We start from the raw sequence: 23,220 nt of genomic DNA, 5'->3' as shown, positions 1-23,220 counted from the left end.
CAAATTAATGGTAAAAACCCAAAATATCTTGACTTGTCTCCTTCTTCCACCGATTTGGTATGAGATCGCCAGCTCTTCTCTGTGGACTCTGCCTCCTAGTCCTTGCACGAAGCCTTTATACGCAATCAAAACACAAAACCATACTAAATCACATCACTAATTCGAAAACAAAATTCTTCGATCTACAAATTAAGGAGGTTGAGACGACGAGGTGACCGGGCCAGTCGGAATCCATGTCGTAAATGGAGTGACTAAGGTAGCCGGAGATTGAGGAAGGAGAATGAGAGTTTCTAGGGTTTTGGAAGGGACGGCGACGGTGAAGAGGGGGCGATGACGGCTGCAAGGATGGGAAGGTGAGGAAGAGACGGCGGCAGAAAGAATAGGACGTTGAGGATGAGACGACGGCGGCAAGGAGGTGACCGCCGCTACTCCATGTGGATCTGGCTCTTGCGTCGCCGTCGGCATCCGAAAACCTACTCTATCACTGTTGCTTCGCCACTATTTCAGCGGTGGTGTGGCGACGATGGAAGGAGGAAGAGAAGAGAGAGAAAATGAGGTGGGAGGAGGAGGAGAGAGAAAAAAGAAACCGAAGAGTTATAAGGATGAAGAATAGCGTTGCAGGAGAAGAATGAAGGAGAGAGAAAAAAAAAGCTACTTATAATGCGCGTGAGGCCACGCGCGCGTGGTTGACTCACCTAGTCTTTCCTACACGCGCCCGTAAGGCGGTCCTACCGAAAAGCTGCTGTAAAAAGTCTACCCCAACCCCACTTGTTTTATTCTTCTTAATACACGTGCCGGCTCAAGTGTATCTCTTAAAAAAATACGGAGGGAGTATTAAAGAAATAGTTACATATTTTTTATAAAAAAAATTAAAACGATAAATAAGAATTAAAACAAAACAAAATAAAATAATCGGAAAAAAAATATATATATATATATATATATATATATATATATATATTTTACAGATATTATGTACTTCATACTTTTTTTTTATAACGTTATGACATCATTTTCGGTGATTTTTGCCGAAAAATGGTTTCGTGTTGTAATTTAAAATAGTTGTACAAGTTTAAGGTTGTAATTGGCAAAATTAGAAATTTGAGGTTGTAATTGACAAATAAAAAAGTTGTATTTGGCAAATTTGCCTACTAAAAATCCAAAAAAAAGTTAGTTCTTTGAAATAAAAATTTAGAATTGAAAATATTTGGAGAAGGGAAGATGGAAATAAACCTGGAAGAGGCCAAAAGGCGAAGATCAACAGTTGTATTAACCTGAAGTCCGTAATCATCCTTAAGCTTTTGGACATCATCATGAATGCCGACACCAACAAATGTATAATTTCTGTTAGAGAGGAAGTCGGCGAGGACTATTGGTATTTCAGTAGCATACTGGATTTGATAGACAAGGCATTGGTGACTAACGCATAGTTGAAGGACAGAGACAGGGTGTCGGCTGCTGTTTCTGGTCATATTAGGGCACCACTCGACGTCGAGGCCGACAACGAAGTTTCGATGATAAGGATGGTAATTGTTGGTATATTCGATTCGATTGATCCATGAAACCACAGTATTAAAACATGATGTTACTGTTACTGCGATCGAGTGTTCGTACAAGTTTACTTGTAGGTTGTCCATGGTTTTTGAGAGGAAGAGAAAGCTGGAGCAAAAGGTCTTGCGCACAAGTTGTACAATAAATTTATTGTACACCAAGATAACTTTTATGTAGTTTTTTGTAACTTTAACCTACTTTTTTGTAACTTTTATATTATAAAAATAAAAACTTGATAGATAAACATTTTAAAGGGTTAAATGATTAATTTATACGTTATTATTGATTTTGAAGAAATAATTTTTATTAAAATGAAAAAATTTATCATTAAAAAATAGATAACTTTTACATATATAAATGTAACTTTTAAGCATTTTGAGTCAACTTTTACTCCGTTATACAATATTTATTGTACACCACTTATAAATAAGAATTTGTGAAGCTGGAGTAAGTTTTACCAATTTACTTTGAAGATCGAAAGACTTATTTATATGGTTTGGGACGTTTAAGGTTTATTAACCTAATTTTTGTTTTATCTGAATTTTTGCTTTTAAATTACCAACTCAACATATATAGATATCCTTTTTCCACAAGGGAACTCTTTGCTACCCAATACAAACTCGTGTACAATCAGCACAAGACATAAACCCGATTGCACCTAATATTTTTCAAGGTGGATATAAATTTACCCGAAATTGTATAAAAATTATCCGATGTAATATAAAAGTCGTTTAATTTTTAATGATAAAATTTACATTTTTAATATAAATGTGCTACCCATTCAAAATAACTTATAATGATTAAATGTAATTATATAATCCTTTGAAAATTTATCCATAAAAAATTACTTTATAGTATAAAAAGTTAATGAAAATATGTTAAAAATTACCATATTATACAATAAATTTATTATACACCGAAACATTCAAGACCTTTTGGGTACATAATCGTGCTAGACTAGCACACTGAACGTACATTCAAGGCTTTTTAGCTACATAATCGTGGTAGACTGGCGGCACACTGAACGTACTCATTGTTCTACTACATTATACTAATTGTTCTAAATATTTTTAGAATATCCACATTTTATAATTTTTTTCGCTACATATTTTAGGAATATCCACATTTTATAATTTTTTATGCTAAGGAATTTGAAATATTTTACATTTAAGTTATATTTTGGAGACCGGGAAAAGTCATGGAGCAATTTTTAAGAGGGACGAAGGAAATATTACATAGATGATTTCTGGCGTTTTGCCAGTAGTATTGCTACCAAAAGTTCTTTTCAATAGGTAATATTATCAAACGACCCTTCCTCATCATGCATTGCAAGCCTCGCAAATTAGCATCGTGCAAGTTTCCATTTCTGCTCCAACGCGTCACATACTAACCCAATGCAGGATTTTGCATTCAATTGATACCTAGAAACTGAATCACCAAAAATGGAAACACACGCATTAGCAATTGGAACACAACCAAACAGCAAGCCGAGTTATATATGAACTAAAAAGGCCACAGCGAAATACCATACTCACACATGAATGTTTCAATTTGCAAATGTGAGACATGAGTGAACTTTTCTAGTCGCACGACTTACACCTTAAGGTGCAAAAATTGGTTGCTCCTGCTGCTGCATGATTAATGTATGAGCAATAACAGAACTCTCATGCAGAAGCACAGGAGCTACCGAGATCCCACACTATAATACAATGCAATAGGCAATTAGAAACAAAAACAACTTAAGCAGACACAACAATCATTGGTGAAAACAAGAAGCACTTCACAAAGGACCCATATATGTGTGGGATCTCAACGCACGAATCAGAATTAAGGGAAAAAAATACCAAGATTCAACCAAATACGGTTCCAGATAAGTGTACATTGATATTAAAAATGGGGATGCATGTTTTTGCAGAAATTCTAGCCCACATACACAGGTTACTTTAAGACTGTTAGACATTCTCAGCGGCAGAGAAAAAGCTACAAATAAGATGGGAAAATGATTTTTGGCTCAGTCCATCCAAGCAACAACGCAGGTAACAAACAAACAAGGAAATGTTGTTGGATTCAAGCACCAACATTGAGATCTTTTAACTACAATCACCAATACAAATTTCCTGAAAGCTATATATCATCAAAAAATAGTGCAAGACTATTGATGCTACAGGATCATGGCAGGTGCAAACAGCTCAAGAGAGGCCTCGCAGGAAAACCAAAAGCCGAATTCCCTATTTTAAACCCAAAGCTAAAACTGTCTGCTTGAATTAAATTACCCCACTTTCTATGTTGTCCCATTTCAAACAAATCATATACAGTATATTCATATAAGTCTTAGCATTTAGTGCATAATTCCACTGATGGCAATTAGTATTGGTCATTTTTTGCTCTTCATGACACATAGACAAGGTGATACGGGGAGAAAAAGGGATTACTCTGCCGAGTACTATGTACAGGACTGTTAAAGAGAACTGCAGAGTTCAGAGTGCAGACATACTACTATAATTTACTATTGATGAACCAATTCTTTACCTTTTATGGTGGAAACACCAAAAACTAAAAACTGCAAAATATTACATATCACTTGTAGAAAAATCTTCTGAAACACTATTCAAATCCCCAAGAAAATTTGCTAAAATCAGAAACAAGCAACTTTCATTATTCCCTGAACACCCCTTACTATTTTGGAGAGCTCAACCTTATTTCATCTCAATCGAAATTTGGAGGCTGAAGGGAGAGGAAATTGCAAAACTTAAGGAGTTCAGCATAATGTTGGATTGTTGGATATATGTCACAAATCCAAATGACTTTCCTTATTTAATTATTTCCTTAGTCTCCAAGGCTTAAAGACCCTTGGCCTCCAAGGCCAAGGCTAACTCTTGTAGTATAAATACTCATTATGCTTCCCTTGTATCACTAACACACAGAAACCACACATCACAATACTACTTCGAGAGTCGTACAATAATCTTGTACCCTTTGGGGTTGTACTCTCATAGTCCTTTTTACATTGGATAATTAGTGCTCGTCGTTTGTGGGTTGTTTACCTCTTTTGAGGGTTTTTCACACGTTAATTTGTGTGCATATTTTATCTTTATCTTGTCCATCTTTTGTCTTTTTTTCCCAATCTCTTTATTTGCTTCCGCTTGCGCTTATAACCCCAACACATAAGCCCTAAAAAATGAGGCTTGCAATTCATTTAATTTCAATCAAAAGATCTCCTTACTAAACACCACAAAGGGCTTATATTAAGAAAACAACCTTGGTCGAAACAAAATTGGGCAATTCATGGGTACAAGGATGTAGTTTTACATCCTTTAAAAACTGATTTAACTGAAGATAACGAACAGTGTTTTATCCTCATTAGAGAAGAAATCATATAGTGTCTCATTATCAGAATGTAATGCCATATTCACTTATCCGTAGAGTAGATCAACTAATCCTAATTGCCACATATCTCCAAGAACCTCATAAGTCCACTTCAGAGTTGAAAAATACTTTTATGGAAAGTTATAATTATTTTTATTGTTCAAGTTAAACAAGGGCACATCAGCAAGAAGTTCAGCTTAATGATACTGTAATATGTTTAATGATTGGAGTAATGAAGTTGGTGGAAAATGGCACTAATTGGTATATTTGAACAAAAGAAAATTGGTTGGTTAAATGACTTTGTATGAATTTATAACAAATGACTCTTGGTGAGGAGGACCACTGAATCCACCAGAAATTCAACTCCCATCCCTGTACTTAAATAACCTTTCTGACTTCAATAACCATTTCAGGGCAAGAACTTCCATTTTACCAGTCTTCCCAACCAGGTTTTAACTTGGTACATGCCAAATACAATCATACAAACATGAATCTTCTGTACAGATAAATTTTGTATCCTACATAAAGAAACTTAAAACACAAAAAATGATTGTAGTAGTACCAGTATTGATGACAATAATTACCTGAAATGTAGTCAGTTGTTGACTCCTTGCTAACTTCACCGTGGACCATTGTACCCACCTGAAGTCACAAGTAGGCACATCATCATATTAACAGTATCCATAAAGGATGTAGAGAAAAAATGATCATGGATGATAATTGTAGGCACAAACGCCAAGATATTACGAGATGGTGAGATATACCACAAAAACAAGGTCTGAATCATCCTTGGCAACAGAAAGATAATCCTCTATATCAACAAGCTTTTCTGAACTATAAGACAGCCCTGGAAAGCAGAGAACCACTTTTGTCACTAACACCATTTACATTATTATTATTATGTGCCAAAAGGGCCAAAACTAGAAAGAATTATGAATTAAACTTAAACCCACCGATTATTTGAGAATTTTCAGGTATATGGCGTGTCAAAGGCTCTTTAAGGACTTTCATTAACAAATCTCCTGAATCTTTAGCACGAACACAAGACTTCTCCAATAGCTCAACTATATGAAATTAAGAATTGCAAAATGACTACGCATTATAAAAAGAACAACAAATTCTTTCAGAAAGAAAAGATAGGGACTGTAAAAATTTGAGAAAAGAAACTGCTGAATCCACAAGAATGCACAATAAAATTTAAATCAGATTGTTCCAGCAAACATATATCAGTAAATTGAACATATTGCAGATTACATTCCAATAAGTTAGTTAGTATGAGCAACCAAACACATTAGAAGCTATCTGATTAGACTTTCCGAATTAATGGAATCCTGTTATGAAGAACTTGGGTCACACCAGAGAAGTGAATTAATAGTGTACCAAGAAGGTTTTTTTAAACATCTTCAACTCTCTTCTCTATGATTACTTACCCATAACACCACAAAACCGCTTGCATGTTCTAGGAATTCGAGTATGTGGCTTGACTTCAAAGATAACACCAGAATCAGTTTTGACGTACACAGCTGCAATCATACCAGCTTTATTTAGCGGGCTATCTAAAATTCCACGAAGAGCCTGGAGAAAAGAGGAAAGACAAAAGTCAAGAATTACAGGGCTGGAACCAAGTAGTTACTTTTTGTTACCTTGTTTCTTCCATCTATGAGTAATTTATTAACCAAACTTACTCAAGTTACAAAAAAAATGTTTCCTTCATGTGTTTGGTAAAAAGAGTTGAATGAGGAAATATGGGCAAATTTGTATAAATAAGAGGATCCCATAATTTTATCTTGTTTGGCTTTTAAAATATAAAAGTTGGAAAATAAATATGAGGAGATCTATGGAAATATCTTGGTTAATTTTAGGTCTTCCCTAAAAATGATGGAAAAAGTCTAGAGCTGGCAATGGGTTGGGTTGGGTTGAGTCAGAATCAGGTCGACCCGTTTATATAAACGGGTTAAGAATTTTCCCAACCCAATCCGACATCTTTACTTAAACGGGTTGAGATTCTCAACTCAACCCAACCCAACCCGATTATAAACGGGTTGACTTGAAGTTTAAGTTTTTTTTCTTCTCTTAAGTGTAAATTGACTCGACTATATAATTGCGGGGTGATTCTTTTGAGGCAAATCGCATAAGAAAAACCAATACTCCAATATGTATTTGACATGAATCAAAATGTCAAATAATTATTCAATGTTAAAGGAAAAAATGAGAAATAAATTATTTCAAATAACATTCTACACATCTATATTACATACGTATTTGCTTGAACGTAAACGGGTTAGACGGGGTTGTTTTTGGGTTAAAAATTTCAACCTTAATTAAACGGGTTAAAAATCTTGACCTAACCCTTGGGTTGGGTCAAAAACTATGGAAAACTAAGCAAATAACTTTTTTTTACCAAGTACTCCTTTTTTTTTATAAAAAAATTGTCTTCCTTTTCCATCCTTAATGATAATACTTTTTTGTCTATTTTCCATTTTCCATGATGATAATTCAAACAAGAGATTTATGCATATTTACCATTCTTTCCTTTTCCTTCCTTATCTCACATTCTCACATTATACTCTATTGTCTATTTTCCATAATAATAATTCGAACGTGAGATTTATGCATATTTACTTTTCTTTAGATTTCCACACTTTTACTTTTCCTCATATTTAGATTTTTTTATATTTACCACCTTTTAAGTTTCAAATTTTTGTATTTACCACCTTATCAAATAATTTTATAAAAAATTTCGTATTCACCACTTTTTAATGGATTTCATCTGATTTTTAATTCAGGTAAGCTCCACTTAACCGACTTTTTTAATTTCCCTCATGTTTCATTAGGTTTTCAATTACAGAACATAATTAATTAAATAGGATTCACATGGACCAAACATCGGATGAAACTCGTTAAAAGGCGGTGAATTTAGAACATTTCATAAAATTAAGGGGTTAAATATGTAATTAAAGGTGGTAAATTCAAAAACCTAAAACTTCCCGAACTTTACTAATTTGATCCCGAACTTTACCCAAGTTCCAACCAAATACTTGTGTCGCACACTTATGAATGAACCCTTGAACAAACTTCCAAGCTAATCGATAATAAACTATTAAAAAGTACAACAATTTTTTGATTAAAAAAATAAGCTTGATTATAAATTAATTAGTAAGAAAGAGACAAACCTCAAAAAAAATGTCAGGGCGATAATCATCAGGATTCTTCCCTTGCTTCAATAAAAAGCTGGAATCTTGAGAGGAATGTAAAATCTTCCGCTTCTGAAACAAAAAACCAAAACTTTAAACATTAGAAAATTAATACAGACTCGGATGAAAATTAGAATTTGAGAACAATTACCTTGCGAACAAAACCCTTTTGAAGAGAAGCGTTTTCGAGGATAAATATGACGCGGGGTTTTTCGGAAGGAAGTAGGAGCTTCGATTGACAAGCAGCAATGTCATTGACGCTGCCGTTATTCTGCGCTTCCATCTCGGTCTCTGATTTCTCCCAAGGTTAGGGCTTTAGGATTTTAGGAGGAACGATTTTCTAATAGGCTTGCTACACATCTACAGTAACAAATACGGAGTTCTAATAGTAATAGGCATACATTGGGTCTTGAACTTTACAGTAACAAATACGGAGTTCTAATAGGCATACATTGGGTCTTGAACTTTCAAATTCTTTTGGAATTGGGTACTGAACTTCAATTTTTAATGGGTTGGGTACTGAGTTAGTACGGCGTTAGTGAAAATTAACGGAGAAAATTCTATTGTATTTGACTTTTTAATACTCTCGGTCCCTTAATACTCACACCGCTTTTCTGTTCGGGTTATCTTTTAATATACTTGCATCGTTTTTATAAATAGAAACTTTTTACCAATATTATATTATTTCTCACACTCTATTAAGGCCCTGTTCTTTAGAGCTAAATTGAACTGAATTGAACTGAACTGAACTGAACTGAACTGAATGCTCCTGAACTGAACTGAACTGAACTGAACTGAACAGAATATTACCGAAATAAATAAATAATAAATAATAAATAATAAATAATAAATAATAAATAATAAATAATAAATAATAAATAATAAATAATAAATAATAAATAATAAATAATAAATAATAAATAATAAGTAATAAGTAATAAATAATAAATAATAAGTAATAAATAATAAGTAATAAGTAATAAATAATGCTCATAAGATCGACTCAATCTGAAACTCTCTCCAAGTTATTCAATAGGCTCTTGCTGTTGATAGACATAATGCAGACCTTGTCCACAGAGAAAAGGATACCTTGAGAGAATTGGAAAAATGGAGTAACATAGAGGAGAGGATTTGGCAGCAGAAATCTCGAGCTTCATGGGTCCAACTTGGTGACTCTAACACTAAGTACTTTCATGCATATGTGAAAGAGAGGCAAAGTCAAAACTCGATCAAGCTGCTTGTCAGGAACGATGGCTCTAGGGTTCAGACTCAGCAACATATCAAGGATAATGTCAGAAGTTTCTATATGCAACTTATGGGCAGTGCTGCTTCTGAACTTCCAATGGTTGATCAGAATATTGTAGAGAGGGGTCTCGTGCTTTCTTCCCAACAACAATCAGGACTGTGTGGGCCATGCTCTGTCTTGGAGGTCAAGGAGGCGCTGTTTAGTATGGATGAAGCGAAGGCCCCGGGCATGGATGGTTTTAATGTTTTCTTCTTTAAGAAGGCTTCGTACATTATTGGGCCAAGTGTGGTCGAAGCAGCACAACAATTCTTTGAGACTGGTTTTCTCCCTAAGGTAATCAACTGCACTTATGTTACGTTATTACCTAAAGTCGAGAATGCCACGTCTATCAAAGATTATAGACCCATTGCTTGTTGTTCGATGCTCTACAAGATCATTTCTAAAATTCTTACTAATAGGCTTCAACAAGTGATACAATACCTTGTTAGCGATAGTCAATCTGCCTTTATCAAAGGCCGGGTTATTTTTGATAATATCCTCATTAGTCATGAATATAATTGATTAAGGGTTATGGTAGGAAAGGGGTCTCTCCGAGATGTATGCTTAAAATAGACCTTCAAAAGGCTTATGACTCGGTCGAATGGCCGTTCATTAAGCATCTTATGCTTGGCATGGGGGTTCCTTATAGGTTTGTGATGTGGGTTATGTCTTGTTTAACCACAGTTTCCTATTCTTTCAATGTTAATGGGGAACTTACTGAGCCTTTTGAGGCAAAAAAGGGGCTTAGACAAGGAGACCCTATCTCCCCTTATTTGTTTGTTCTTTGTATGGAATATCTTCAGAGATGTTTAGTATCGTTGAGGAACAACTCTCAATTCAAGTTTCATCCCAGATGCAAAAAATTGAACCTAGTACATGTGTGCTTTGCGGATGATCTGTTGTTATTTTCCAGAGGTGATCTTGCTTCAGTCAGACAATTATTCGAAGCGTTTACCCTTTTCTCTAGTGTCTCTGGTTTGAAGGCTAATCAGGCCAAAAGTTTTATTTACTTTGGTGGAGTGTCTGACATAGTTTAGCAGAGTATTTTGAATGAATTTGGGCTTTCAAAAGGTAAGCTCCCTTTTCGATATCTTGGTGTTCCGCTCTCTTCTAAGAAGCTCACTGTAATTCAGTGCTTTCCTTTGGTTAAGAAAATTATAGCACGAATTGATGATTGGTCCTCTAAGCTGCTCTCCTATGCCGGAAGAATCCAACTTATCAAGTATGTGCTATTTGGCATGCAATCTTACTGGTGCCAAGTTTTCTTACTGCCTCAAAAAATCATCAAACTCATTCAGACAACATGTAAGACTTTTCTATGGACTGGTAAGTCGGGCACTTCTAAGAGAGCCCTTGTTGCCGGGGAGAAGCTTTGTTTGCCCAAATCTGCTGGGGGTTGGAACCTCACCTGTTTGCAGACTTGGAATAAGGCTGCTATCTGTAAGCTCCTGTGGAATTTGGCCCAGAAGAAAGATAAAATTTGGGTCAAATGGATCCATGTTTATTATGTGAAGAATAGGGATGTTACTTTCGTGACTGCCCCTGCTCAGGCTTCTTGGGTGGTACGGAAGATTCTTGATTCGATTCAAACTCTAAGGAGTTATTTAGGAGGTTTGTCTGTATTACAAGACAAGACTTTTTCTATAAAGAAGGTCTATGGGAGTTTAAGGGGTCATTTTCCTTCTGTTCCTTGGAGGAAACTATTGTGTAACAATCCCGCTCCTCCTAAGTGCTTATTCGTATGTTGGCTTGCACTACTTGGTCGACTCTCTACTTGTGATAATCTACTCAAAATTGGTTTGCTTTGTGATCAGGTATGTATTTTCTGCAAGGCACATGATGAAACAATATCTCATTTGTTTTTTCAATGCACTTTTACGAGTTCAATTTGGCGAAGAATTCTTGTCTGGTTTGGTGACAGCAGGAATATTGGAGATTGGCAATCTGAGGTCCAGATTCTGGTCCATAAGTATAACAGGAATAATAAGTTGCATCAAGTTTACAGAATGCTACTTAGTATTACTGTTTATACAATTTGGAGGGAGAGGAATCTCAGGCGTTTTCAGAATGTTCAAGTTGATGAAACTCTTTTGTTGCAGCAGATTCAACTCACTACTTTTATCAGATGCCTCCATTATCCTAAACTCTCTAGCTTGGTGCCTTTTGGTCTGCTGGTTATTCTGCTACTGTTTTCTTCTGTGTTTAGCTGCGGATGCCGGCTTTGTTCTGTTGCTCTGCAGGACTTGTTGGGTTGTGTTGGTCTGGTTGCAGACTACTATGGGTTTTACAGGCTGCTAGTGTTGTTCTGCTGTTTCTGCAATCTTTTTTTGCTACCTGGTTCTGGTGTTCAGATGCAGGCAGGTATTGTTGTTCAGATCCTAGTTTAGGGAAGTAATTACAAACAACCCTAAACATCATTGAATCTTGAAATTTGGAAACTTGAACTTGGATATTGAAAAATGGAGTCTTAAATCTCAAAGATTGGACCTTTAAACATTAGAAAGGCCTCATCTTTGATTACTCCATATTTTGAAGATGATTCTAGTTTAAGGAAGTGATTACAAACAACCTTAAACATCATTGAATCTTGAAATTTTGTATTTGCATCACATAAAGTGAGGATTTTGCAAAAGTATATGATTGTTGTAAGTGACACTTTTAAGAATAAAAGTGCCAATCTTACTAATCATTTTGAAATAGAAATCATAGAAACATTGTAGATTAGTTTGGGATTCGAAAATACCTAATTAGATTTAGGCTAGGATTCCTTTTGGAGCTCCCAATTGCTTAGAACTTTGAGATTGTATGAGATTTTTGAAGAGTTTTTTGTATTTTAATTTGAGTGGCAATTTTTGTATTACGACGTTCTGTTTTCGATTTTGCCCTCCTAAATGCTCAAAATTAGGGGTTTAAATAGGAAAATTTGTAGCTAAACGCCAGCTGACGCCAGCGTCCAGGGCAGCAGCTGCGCTAGGCGCTGCTGACGTGGCGCAGAAGCTGCCAAACAAGGACGAAGATGCCGTCCTTGTATTTGGCTTGTAATGGGTGTACCTTTGTACGAATTGTACGAAGTTGGCATGTAGTGATTGCTTGGGGATTAAGGCTTGGTTTGCGTCTAAAAATAAGCCGTTTCGATTTTTGAATTCGGTTTTACAGGACGAGGCCCGGCTTGCTCGGTTTTGTGGGTCGGCGCCCGAATTTTCAGATTGCTTAGTGTCATTTTGACTGGAAAAGGCCTTGTAAAACCAATGGAGTGGTCCATTGGGTGAGATTGTAATTGGATTTTGAAATTAGTTTTCGGAAATTGAATTTTGTATCGAGTTCCGGAATGGGAACGGCCTCAGGGATTGGACTTTGGCTCTTGGATTTTGGAATATATTCTTGTAACACCCTAATAATTCCTTGCTTTCATAAAACCATTTTCCAACTTAAAATAAAGGAATTACTAAAGTATTACCGCCACCGTGATAACGGTTAAGGCTAGTACCAGAATTACGCAACGGAAGTTAATGTTAACTAACTTTCAAACCAACATAAATAATAATTATTGAGGCCTCCTACAAGTTGGAACCATAATGGCCCAAAACCAAAGTATTAAAAATCCATAAACTCAAAACATAATTAAAGTATAATTCAAACCACTAAGGCAATACGAATTTAAAATATTAAAATAGTTTTCAAAGCACAAAAGAATGCAACTCTCAACCATCCCAAGCTACATGGTTTCGATCATACTTTGTTCTACCAACCTGCTAAAATAAATCTACTCCCCAACAACGCAAGTGCAATGATGGATCATCATAGGGTCATTAAGGCGAAGGCCATGACCAAAAGACACAAAGTACGTAGTCAGCAAATGCTGAGTACTTACAAGGCTAGAGTGAAATAAAACTATAAACATGCGTCACTCGCTAAAATACTAATCCACATGCAAAAGCCATATAATAAATAACAAACAAATCATGAATACAAGACTCGACTCTTGACTCGACTCTTGACTCACAATTTAATTTAGAATAAGCTTCGAACGGGCCAAAAGAAGATTCCATAAAAGGAAGGGTGTTGGGAGCCCACGAAACACCATAATAAATAATATAATGAATATCGGACCATACCGAGTGTCGGACCATACCGACGGAATTCCAACTCATAAATTAAATGAAACAACGTCTTGTATCATTAGTAGGAGAACGAGTTTTCCGGCAAGTCTCCCCCATTGTTCATACTCGAGGTATATATGTTCCAAGAGTTTTGAAGCTTGTTCTGGTTGCACTTTACGTTTATTAATATTTTATTAATAGTGAACTGAAGACTCGAACACACATACATATATACATACATGCAATTAATAAACGACAACCAAAACAATCTCATTTTAATCCTTTAGGACTTGTGATCAATAAATCAAGACATAGTACTACCAAGTTCCTTCTCACAAAAGGTGAGATTCCACATCATGCCTGTTAACATAAGGGTTGTGCCCTTGCACGATAAATCCTAATTCATTTCATATAAAATATTCCCAACTGAACCCTACATGTGCGGTGGCTTACGTGAGCGAACCCTTCACATGTGGTAAAATAAATAGTACAACGAGGTACGCATAATTGGCTCAAAAGTATGCTAAACGTCCCGTACAATAACATAACAATAAATAATCCATCCCTTGCATGTGAAACAAACCATACATGCATAAATATTGAACAACATGATTGACAATGAAATCCATACTCACAATAGTCCTAACATGCTTGTTCAATCAACAAATCAATAATTCAAATAATAATAATAATTCTTATGATAGTCCACCAAATCAAATATAAATCCACCAAGTTCACGTTGAAGGAAATAATGTCCTTGGTCCAAGTATGCATTTAATGTTAAGTCTAATAAATGCGGTTCAGTATTAATTAACAAGTTAATAATTCAGTGAGATCAAGTGAGCTGAATGCCTAGCTAAAGGCCGCTTCAGTTCAAGTGGAATTAATAATATTAATCCACAGCTTACTCTTGACTGAACCCGTAGGGTCACACAAATAGTACGTAAACGGATCAAGTATTTAATGGCATTAAATACTCCATCTATGGATATTCGGAATCGATGAATCTTGGTTTCAGTGGGAGCTAAGATCGTCAAAGGCAAATAATGAATACTCCGGAAACGATGATATTGCCGGAAACGGAAATATGGATCGTATCAGAAATATAAATATTATCCAAGTCGTAGATGTTGCCGGAAATGGAAACATGGTACGTATCGGGAAAATATTATCGGAAATGGAAATATTGTCGGAATCTGAAATATTGCCGGAAACGGAAATATTGTCGGAATCGGAAATATTATTGGAATCGGAAATTAATTCCGAAAACGGAAATATTAAATATTTGTTCGAAACGGAAATTAATTCTGGAATCGGAAATGTTAAATATTGTTCGTATCAGAAATGAATTCCGGAATCGGGAAATTAATCGGAAGCGTGTCATACGAATTAGCATCGGACGAGACTTGCTAGACGAAGGCCCAGCACGAAGCCAGGCCCCCGTCCAGCAAGCCTGCACGCCACACAAGGCAGCCAAAGCCACGCCAGGCCCAGCGCAAGGCCAGGCCCAGCAAGCCAAGGCGCGCGCGCGATGGGCTGCGAGCTGCGCTGCTCGCGTGGGCCGCAAGGCTTGCGTGGGCTGAGCTCCCGCAAGGACGTTGCTCGTGTGTGTTTGTGTTAGATGCAAATTCTAAATCTAAAGGGGTTTGTTCAAATATTAAATTCCTAATCCTAATGGATAAAATAGTTAATAAGAGTTTTAATATAATTCTAATTAAGCTAATTAGTATCCTAGTAGGATTCCAATTCTCTTTCCATACCCCTATAAATATGTGGCCTAGGTTCACAATTTAAGGACGAGTTTCAAGTATTCAAAGTGACATTTTGAGAGCAAAATTCAGTCATATTATTGCCCCATATCAACCGAAAATAACTTGTGTACCTTAAGGGCGATTCTAGTTGGTCAATCTTAAGGCGGATCCGGACGTGCTGTGGACTTTCTACGGAGGGACGACACTTGGAGTCCTAAAGACTTGCTCTTGTTCGGTTCGGGTGCAGCTAGGGAGGGCACGCTACAAAGTGTATGCATCCTAGACTAATTATTTGATTATGTGCAATTAATTTGATTCCTGGCATATAGGTTTTTCCGCATGATTTATGTTGTTCATATGTATCATAACCTAACAGTGGTATCACGAGCCTATTATTATTTGCATAATCTATAAATTTGCAAAGAATTAAAAAGGGGTGATTAATTTTCGTAATTGTTAATTAATTGCAAATTGCGTTATTTAATTATATGTACGCAATTTTTCGACAGTTTCTTCGTTACTCAACGAAATCGAGTGATTTTTGTGTCAATTCCGCATGTAAAAGGCATTCTAAATTTTTGACAAAATTACTATTTTTCGGCCGAACCCAGAATTCCCAAATTCGAAGCCTAACTATGACTTTTCGGAGGTTTTAGTTTTTCGAACGCAAAAATTGTAAATTTAAGATTTTTAATTTAATATTTGCGATTCTTGTTGATAAATCTTGAATTTTTGATTGACCTACAGTACATGTTTAACAAGTTTGAATGCCTAGACTTGTTAATTATACAACCTAATTTGTAATTATGATTAATTTGTTGAAATTCGAATAATTTAGAATTGATTTGATTTTCATGATTAATTAATAATTTAATTAGGTACCCATGATTAAAAACCACCATAAAAATTGTTAATTTATGATAAATTTTAAATTTTTATGACCTAGATTTGAGTCCATGTTAATCGGAAATTAATTGATTAATAAATTTTCGATTTTTCGCCCTAAAATTATGAAATAAATATGATTTATTAATTTGTCATTAATTTTGAATTAAAAATTTTATTTTTTTTTGAAAATCGCCCATAATTCTTGCACACACAAAGCAATGGATGCTACGTGTTACCCTTAAGGGGTGTTGTATAGTGCGGGCATGCGACGACGAGCAAGGGAGCTCGTCGCCCATGCGGTACAATGCAGCGAGCAAGGGCCATGACGCACGAGCACAAGGCAGCACGCTGCCCTTATGTCGAGTACCGTGTGCAGCGTGGGCGAAGGGGCAAGGGCGATGGGCATTGGCGCAAGCCAGGCAAGCAGTCGTGTGTGGGCAGCGAGCATGCTGCGCCACAGCGCGCGCTGCAGCGCCCAGCGAAGCAACCAGACGCATCGAGTGAGCGGGCTGCGCGTAGCGTGGCCATGGCTTGCTGCGTTGCGTGTGGCCTGCTCGCGTGATGCCATACGATTAGTCGTGCGGGGCGATGCGGCCTCGTGGCTCGATGGGGCTTGGGCGCAAGACCAAGTGCCTCGTCTTGCGACGATTGATACGTTTTGATTTTAATTTGGATTTTCAGTTCGGAAATAATTTTAATTAATTTTAAAATTAATAATTTAAATTGTTTTCTCGGAATTTAATTTTGAATATTATAATTATTATAAATTTTAATTTATACTAATTATTTTACTAAAATTAAAACCTTGAATTAAGTTAAATTCATTTAATTCAACTGAAAATAAATTAAGTGGATTCAATTGTAATTTTATATGAGCTTTAAATTTTAATTAAACTTGTATGTTTCCGGTTAGACTAGAAATACAATTTTATGTTTAAAATTAGTAAAGCATATAAAGTTATTGGTTTAAGTGGGAGCATTTTTTTTAGTCATAAACTCTTGATTAGGTCTACAAATCCTTTAAGGTTAAACAACTTGATTAGAATTAATAAGGACTAAATAATTGGTAGATTATTGGTGCCCTTGATTAATTGCTGCAAATATTTAAGTGATGCATAACGTGTTTTTACTAACCAACTATGTAGGCCATTCATGATAATGAATGAGTGAATGGTATATATTGTATATGTACTGTTTTGCAGGTTATGAAGTGACTAGTATGGCCCAAATAGGATAGAAAATATGGTCTGCGTACCATTAATTTGAATGTAATTGGTCTAATGCACCAAAGTTTGTTTTTCAATTCAAATATGGTCTGCGTACCATCAAATAGTTGTAATTAGTTTAATTATAGCTTATCCTATTTGAAGAAAATGGCGCCTCCCATGGTGAAATTCAAGACGGAGTTTCCAATCTATTTTCAAGACGGACTTTGAAGTTGAAGCTTCAAGATGAAGTCGGGCCATACTAGATCACATTTATCTTATGCATGCTTTAAGTTATTTATTGCTTTAAATATGTCTTAATTATGCATGAGATTATGGCTTGATTATGTTGCATGATTAAGGATTTTAGTTCACTTAAAATCTAACCAACATAGTAAGAGCCTTAAGTTCCAAAGTTTAAAAATTGAGTTAAAAGGTGCCATGCCAAAATAACACTTACTTGGATAACATTTACATCAATCTAGTAATAGTTTTACGCTCAGCGAGGTGTTACTTATTGATCCTAAAGGGGTAAGGTACACAAATAATTGTGAGTACATGTTAGTTTTGGTGAAACTCAACGATATAAGTAAGGAGTCCTTTTATGTCGTGGCAAAATTGATAGGTTTACCTAATAAGTTCTTAGACGTACCTATTAACCAAGAGTAGTTTCTAGACTATTAGCAAAAGGCTTTTGCTTACCTAAAAGATTTTAGAATTGAGTCTTAATACATAATGTGCTTAATTCTTCAATGGTTTTAGGTAGACCTGATCAAGATGAGCCCGGCCCGTCGGCCCGGCCCGTCCCGCCCGAAATTTTTGCGGGTTTGGGCAGAATTTTCCGCCCCGGTTTCCGGGCCCGGCCCGACCCGACCCGAAAATTTTATTTTTTTTGGACGGGTTTGGGAAACACAAAAATACACTTTTTAGTTATAAATTTGGCCCAACCCGAAAAGCCCGGTAGGCCCGGCCCGAAAATAACGGGTTTGGGCACAAAATTTTGGCCCGAATCTTGGCCCGGCCCGGCCCGACATAGCGGGCTGATTTTTTACGCTCAAGCCCGACCCGAACCCGGCCCGGCCCGCCATTTGATCACCTCTAGTTTTAGGGTCTTGGAATCATTTTATTCACACCTGCCGGAATACATAACTTGAATAAAATGCTTAATGAACATTAAATTATGCATGTATGCTAGAATTTAAGTTTATTAAGAGAAAATGTGAATGGTTATTTATTTGTTTATTCTTTTTCATTGTAGTTTTAACTATGGAAAACAACAATTCATTCAACATCCGATCAATTCTCGAAAAGGAGAAGTTGAACGGGAAAAACTTCCTTGATTGACAAAGGAACTTGCAAATAGTTCTTATGCAGGAATAAAAGGAGTATGTCCTGGAAAAGGCGATGCCCGAAGCCGCAGGCGACGGGGTCACTCAGGTAGCCCTGAATCGTTGGATTGATGCCAACAAGGATGTGAAATGTCTAATGCTTGCAACCATGAGTGCAGATCTATAGAAAACGTTCATCAACTCAGATGCTTTCACGATCATCAGTGAGTTAAAGAACATGTTCCAAGATCTGGCTCGAGTCGAAAGATTCGAGACTCATAGGCAAATTCTTGAGACCAAGCTTAAGAAAGGCGAGCCCGTAAGTCCACATGTTCTCAAAATGATTGGACTCATTGAGAATATGAGTCGGCTGGATCAACAATTCTCTCAGGAAATGGCTGTAGACACCATCCTCCATTCTCTTCATAGCGGGTATGATCAGTTCAAGCTGAACTATAGTATGAATAGTCTGGAAAAAACGCTCAATGAGCTTCACGGGATGCTGAAGACCGCTGAAAAGACGCTCAAAAGTGATAAGCAAGATGTGCTTATGGTGCGTGGGGGCAAGTTCAAGAAATCTGGAAAGAAGAGGAATGCTAAGAAAGGTGGCAAGAAGGCCAGCCCGACTAAGCAAACTGGCGCCAAGTCTGAAAAGAGGAAGGTCAGTCAACCCACTTCTGAGTCTGAATGCTTCTACTGTAAGAAGAAGGGGCATTGGAAAAGAGATTGCTTGAAGCTTAAGGAAGATCAGAAGAACGGAACAGTCGTTCCATCTTCAGGTATTTTCGTTATAGACTGTATACTTGCTAATTCAACTTCTTGGGTATTAGATACTGGTTGTGGCTCACACTTATGTTCCGATGCACAGGGACTAAGAAGAAGTAGAAGGTTAAGCAAGGGTGAAGTCGACCTACGAGTGGGAAATGGAGCACGGATTGCTGCATTAGCTGTAGGAACTTATTATTTGTCGTTGCCCTCTGGGCTAGTTTTGGAACTGGAAGAGTGTTTCCATGTTCCAAGTCTTACTAAAAACATAATTTCTGTTTCTTGCTTGGATGCTAAGGGATTTTCCTTTTTAATAAAAGACAATAGTTGCTCGTTTTATTTTAAAGAGATGTTTTATGGATCTGCTAGATTAGTCAATGGAATTTATTTATTAAATCACGACAAACAAGTTTATAACATAAATACCAAAAAGGCCAAAAAGGATGATTCAGATCTCACCTATATGTGGCATTGTCGATTAGGCCATATTAACTTGAAACGCATAGAAAGACTTCAAAAGGAAGGAATTCTAGAACCATTTGACTTAGAGGATTATGGTAAGTGCGAATCATATGGTAAGTGCGAATCATGTTTACCTGGCAAAATGACAAAGCAACCTTTCTCTAAAGTTTGAGAAAGAGCAACTGAACTATTGGGTTTAATCCATACAGATGTATGTGGACCAATGAGTACAAATGATAGAGGTGGTTTCAGCTACTTTATCACTTTCACTGATGACTTCAGTAGATATGGTTATGTCTACCTAATGAAGCATAAGTCTGAATCCTTTGACAAATTCAAGGAATTTCAGAGTGAAGTAGAGAATCAATTAGGCAAGAAGATTAAAGCACTGCGGTCTGATATAGGCGGTGAATATCTGAGCTATGAATTTGATGACCATCTGAAAGAATGTGGAATTCTATCAGAATTGACTCCTCCTGGAACACCACAATGGAACAGTGTGTCGGAACGGAGGAACAGAACCTTGCTAGACATGGTTAGATCAATGATGGGTCAGGCCGAACTTCCAATAGAATTTTGGGGACATACACTAAATACAGCTGCACTCACTATAAATAGAGCTCCGTCTAAAGCTGTTGAAAAGACTCCATATGAGCAATGATGGGTCAGGCCGAACTTCCAATAGAATTTTGGGGACATGCACTAAATACAGCTACACTCACTATAAATAGAGCTCCGTCTAAAGCTGTTGAAAAGACTCCATATGAGTTATGGTTTGGAAAGCCTCCAAATGTGTATTTTCTTAAGATTTGGGGATGTGAAGTATACGTCAAACGATTAATTTCAGACAAACTTCATCCAAAATCTGAAAAATGGATCCTTGTGGGCTATCCAAAGGAAACAAAGGGGTATTACTTCTACAATACATCTGAGAACAAGGTGTTTGTTGCTCGAGATGGTATCTTTTTGGAAAAGGATCACATTTCCAAAATGACAAGTGGGAGAAAAGTAGACCTCGAAGAAATTTGAGTCGAACAACAAAATCTAGAGAATGCTCAAGATGACATTCAGGATGAAACTCAGAGATCTTTAGAAGAATCTGGTGAGAATCATGGACCATCTAGAAATGTAACCCCGTGTAGATCGCAGAGATATAGATCTCAACCGGAAAGGTACTTAGGTATTTTGACGAACAAGAGCTATGACGTTCTATTACTTGAAAGTGATGAACCTGCGACTTACAAATAAGCTATGACGAACCCTAGCTCCAAGCAATGGCATGAAGCCATGCAATCCGAATTCGACTCCATGTCTGAAAACCAAGTTTGGGATTTGGTCGATTTGCCAGATGGCTACCAAGACATAGGAAGCAAATGGGTTTTCAAACTGAAAAAGGACAAGGATGGGAAACTTGAAGTTTTCAAAGCTAGATTGGTTGCAAAAGGTTACAGACAAGTCCACGGTGTGGATTACGATGAAACCTTTTCACTAGTTGCAATGCTAAAGTTTTTTCGGATAATGTTAGCAATCGATGCATATTACGATTACGAAATATGGCAGATGGATGTCAAAACCGCTTTCTTAAACGACATTTTAACAGAAACTGTGTTTATGACACAACCGGAGGGTTTTGAGGATCTAAAGAATGCTAAAAAGGTATGCAAGCTTAAGAAATCAATCTACGGATTGAAGCAGGCATCAAGGAGCTGGAATATACGTTTTGGTGAAGCAGTCAGTGACTTTGGTTTCATCAAGAATGCAGACGAATCTTGTGTATACAAGAAGGTCAGTGGGAGCAAAGTTGCTTTTCTAGTATTATATGTCGACCACATATTACTTATCGGAAATGACATACCTATGTTGAACTCTGTCAAGATTTGGCTTGGGAAATGTTTTTCGATGAAGGATCTAGGAGAAGCACAGTACATACTGGGCAACAAGATTTACAAAGATAGATCTAAGAAGATGATTGGACTTAGTCAAAGCACTTATATCAATAAGGTGCTTGAAAGGTTCAAGATGGAAGACTCCAAGCGAGGCTACCTACCCATGTCTAAGTCGTAGATGTTGCCGGAAATGGAAACATGGTACGTATCGAAAAATATTATCGGAAATGGAAATATTGCCGGAATCTGAAATATTGCCGGAAACGGAAATATTTGTCGGAATCGGAAATATTATTGGAATCGAAAAATAATTCCGGAAACGGAAATATTAAATATTTGTTCGAAACGGAAATTAATTCCGGAATCGGAAATGTTAAATATTGTTCGTATCAGAAATGAATTCAGGAATCGGGAAATTAATCGGAAGCGCGTCATACGAATTAGCATCGGACGAGACTTGCTAGACGAAGGCCCATCACGAAGCCAGGACTGCGTCCAGCAAGCCTGCGCGCCACACAAGGCAGCCAAGGCCACGCCAGGCCCAGCAGGCCAAGGCGCGCGCGCGATGGGCTGCGAGCTGCGCTGCTCGCGTGGGCTGCGAGGCTCGCGTGGGCCGCAAGGCTTGCGTGGGCTGAGCGCCCTCAAGGGCGTTGCTCGTGTGTGTTTGTGTCCGATACAAATCCTAAATCTAAAGGGGTTTGTTCAAAGATTAAATTCCTAATCCTAATGGATAAAATAGTTAATAAGAGTTTTAATATAATTCTAATTAAGCTAATTAGTATCCTAGTAGGATTCCAATTCTCTTTCCATACCCCTATAAATATGTGGCCTAGGTTCACAATTTAAGGACGAGTTTGAAGTATTCAAAGTGACATTTTGAGAGCAAGATTCATTCATATTATTGCCCCATATTAGCCGAAAATCACTTGTGTACCTTAAGGGCGATTATAGTTGGTCAATCTTAAGGCGGATCCGGACGTGCTGTGGACTTTCTACGGAGGGACGACACTTGGAGTCCTAAAGACTTGCTCTTGTTCGGTTCGGGCGCAGCTAGGGAGGGCACGCTACAAAGTGTATGCATCATAGACTAATTATTTGATTATGTGCAAATAATTTGATTCCTGGCATATAGGTTTTTCCGCATGATTTATGTTGTTCATATGTATCATAACCTAACACACGTAACATAATTCACATCAATAAAAAATCATGTAATGTCCCTTGAAAATTAATGTGGTCGCCCTACACTTGTACGTACCTTGAATACCTAAGCGTAGGGGCCACTTTGCAAAAACGATCACTCACTTAGACATCACCTCCTATCATCAAAATACTGAAACCTTAATTATTTCCATGTTCATTAAATTTCCAGCAACTTTACGAAATATAAAACCTTGACTTTAATTAGAAATTAATCGTTCTTTAATAAATTAATTGTC

At 36.9% G+C, this 23,220-nt stretch overlaps 1 protein-coding gene across 1 annotated transcript; it reads right to left on the bottom strand.

Moving 5' to 3' along the window:
• Positions 1-2,425: 2,425 nt before the first annotated feature.
• LOC110774752 (uncharacterized) lies at positions 2,426-8,505 on the bottom strand. The gene is made up of 7 exons (XM_021979332.2): positions 8,263-8,505; positions 8,091-8,183; positions 6,348-6,492; positions 5,871-5,981; positions 5,682-5,764; positions 5,502-5,559; positions 2,426-2,979 (listed from the first exon to the last, which is right to left on the bottom strand). Exons 1-7 carry the CDS (start codon positions 8,392-8,394, stop codon positions 2,894-2,896), a joined length of 708 nt encoding a protein of 235 aa, XP_021835024.1. The 5' UTR covers positions 8,395-8,505; the 3' UTR covers positions 2,426-2,893.
• Positions 8,506-23,220: the final 14,715 nt, after the last annotated feature.

This window comes from Spinacia oleracea, chromosome 1, assembly GCF_020520425.1.
Source record: "Spinacia oleracea cultivar Varoflay chromosome 1, BTI_SOV_V1, whole genome shotgun sequence".
In the NCBI taxonomy this organism is placed as follows: domain Eukaryota; kingdom Viridiplantae; phylum Streptophyta; class Magnoliopsida; order Caryophyllales; family Amaranthaceae; genus Spinacia; species Spinacia oleracea.
Note: the sequence above shows the minus strand (reverse complement) of the source record. Positions and strands in the feature narration are given on the sequence as shown.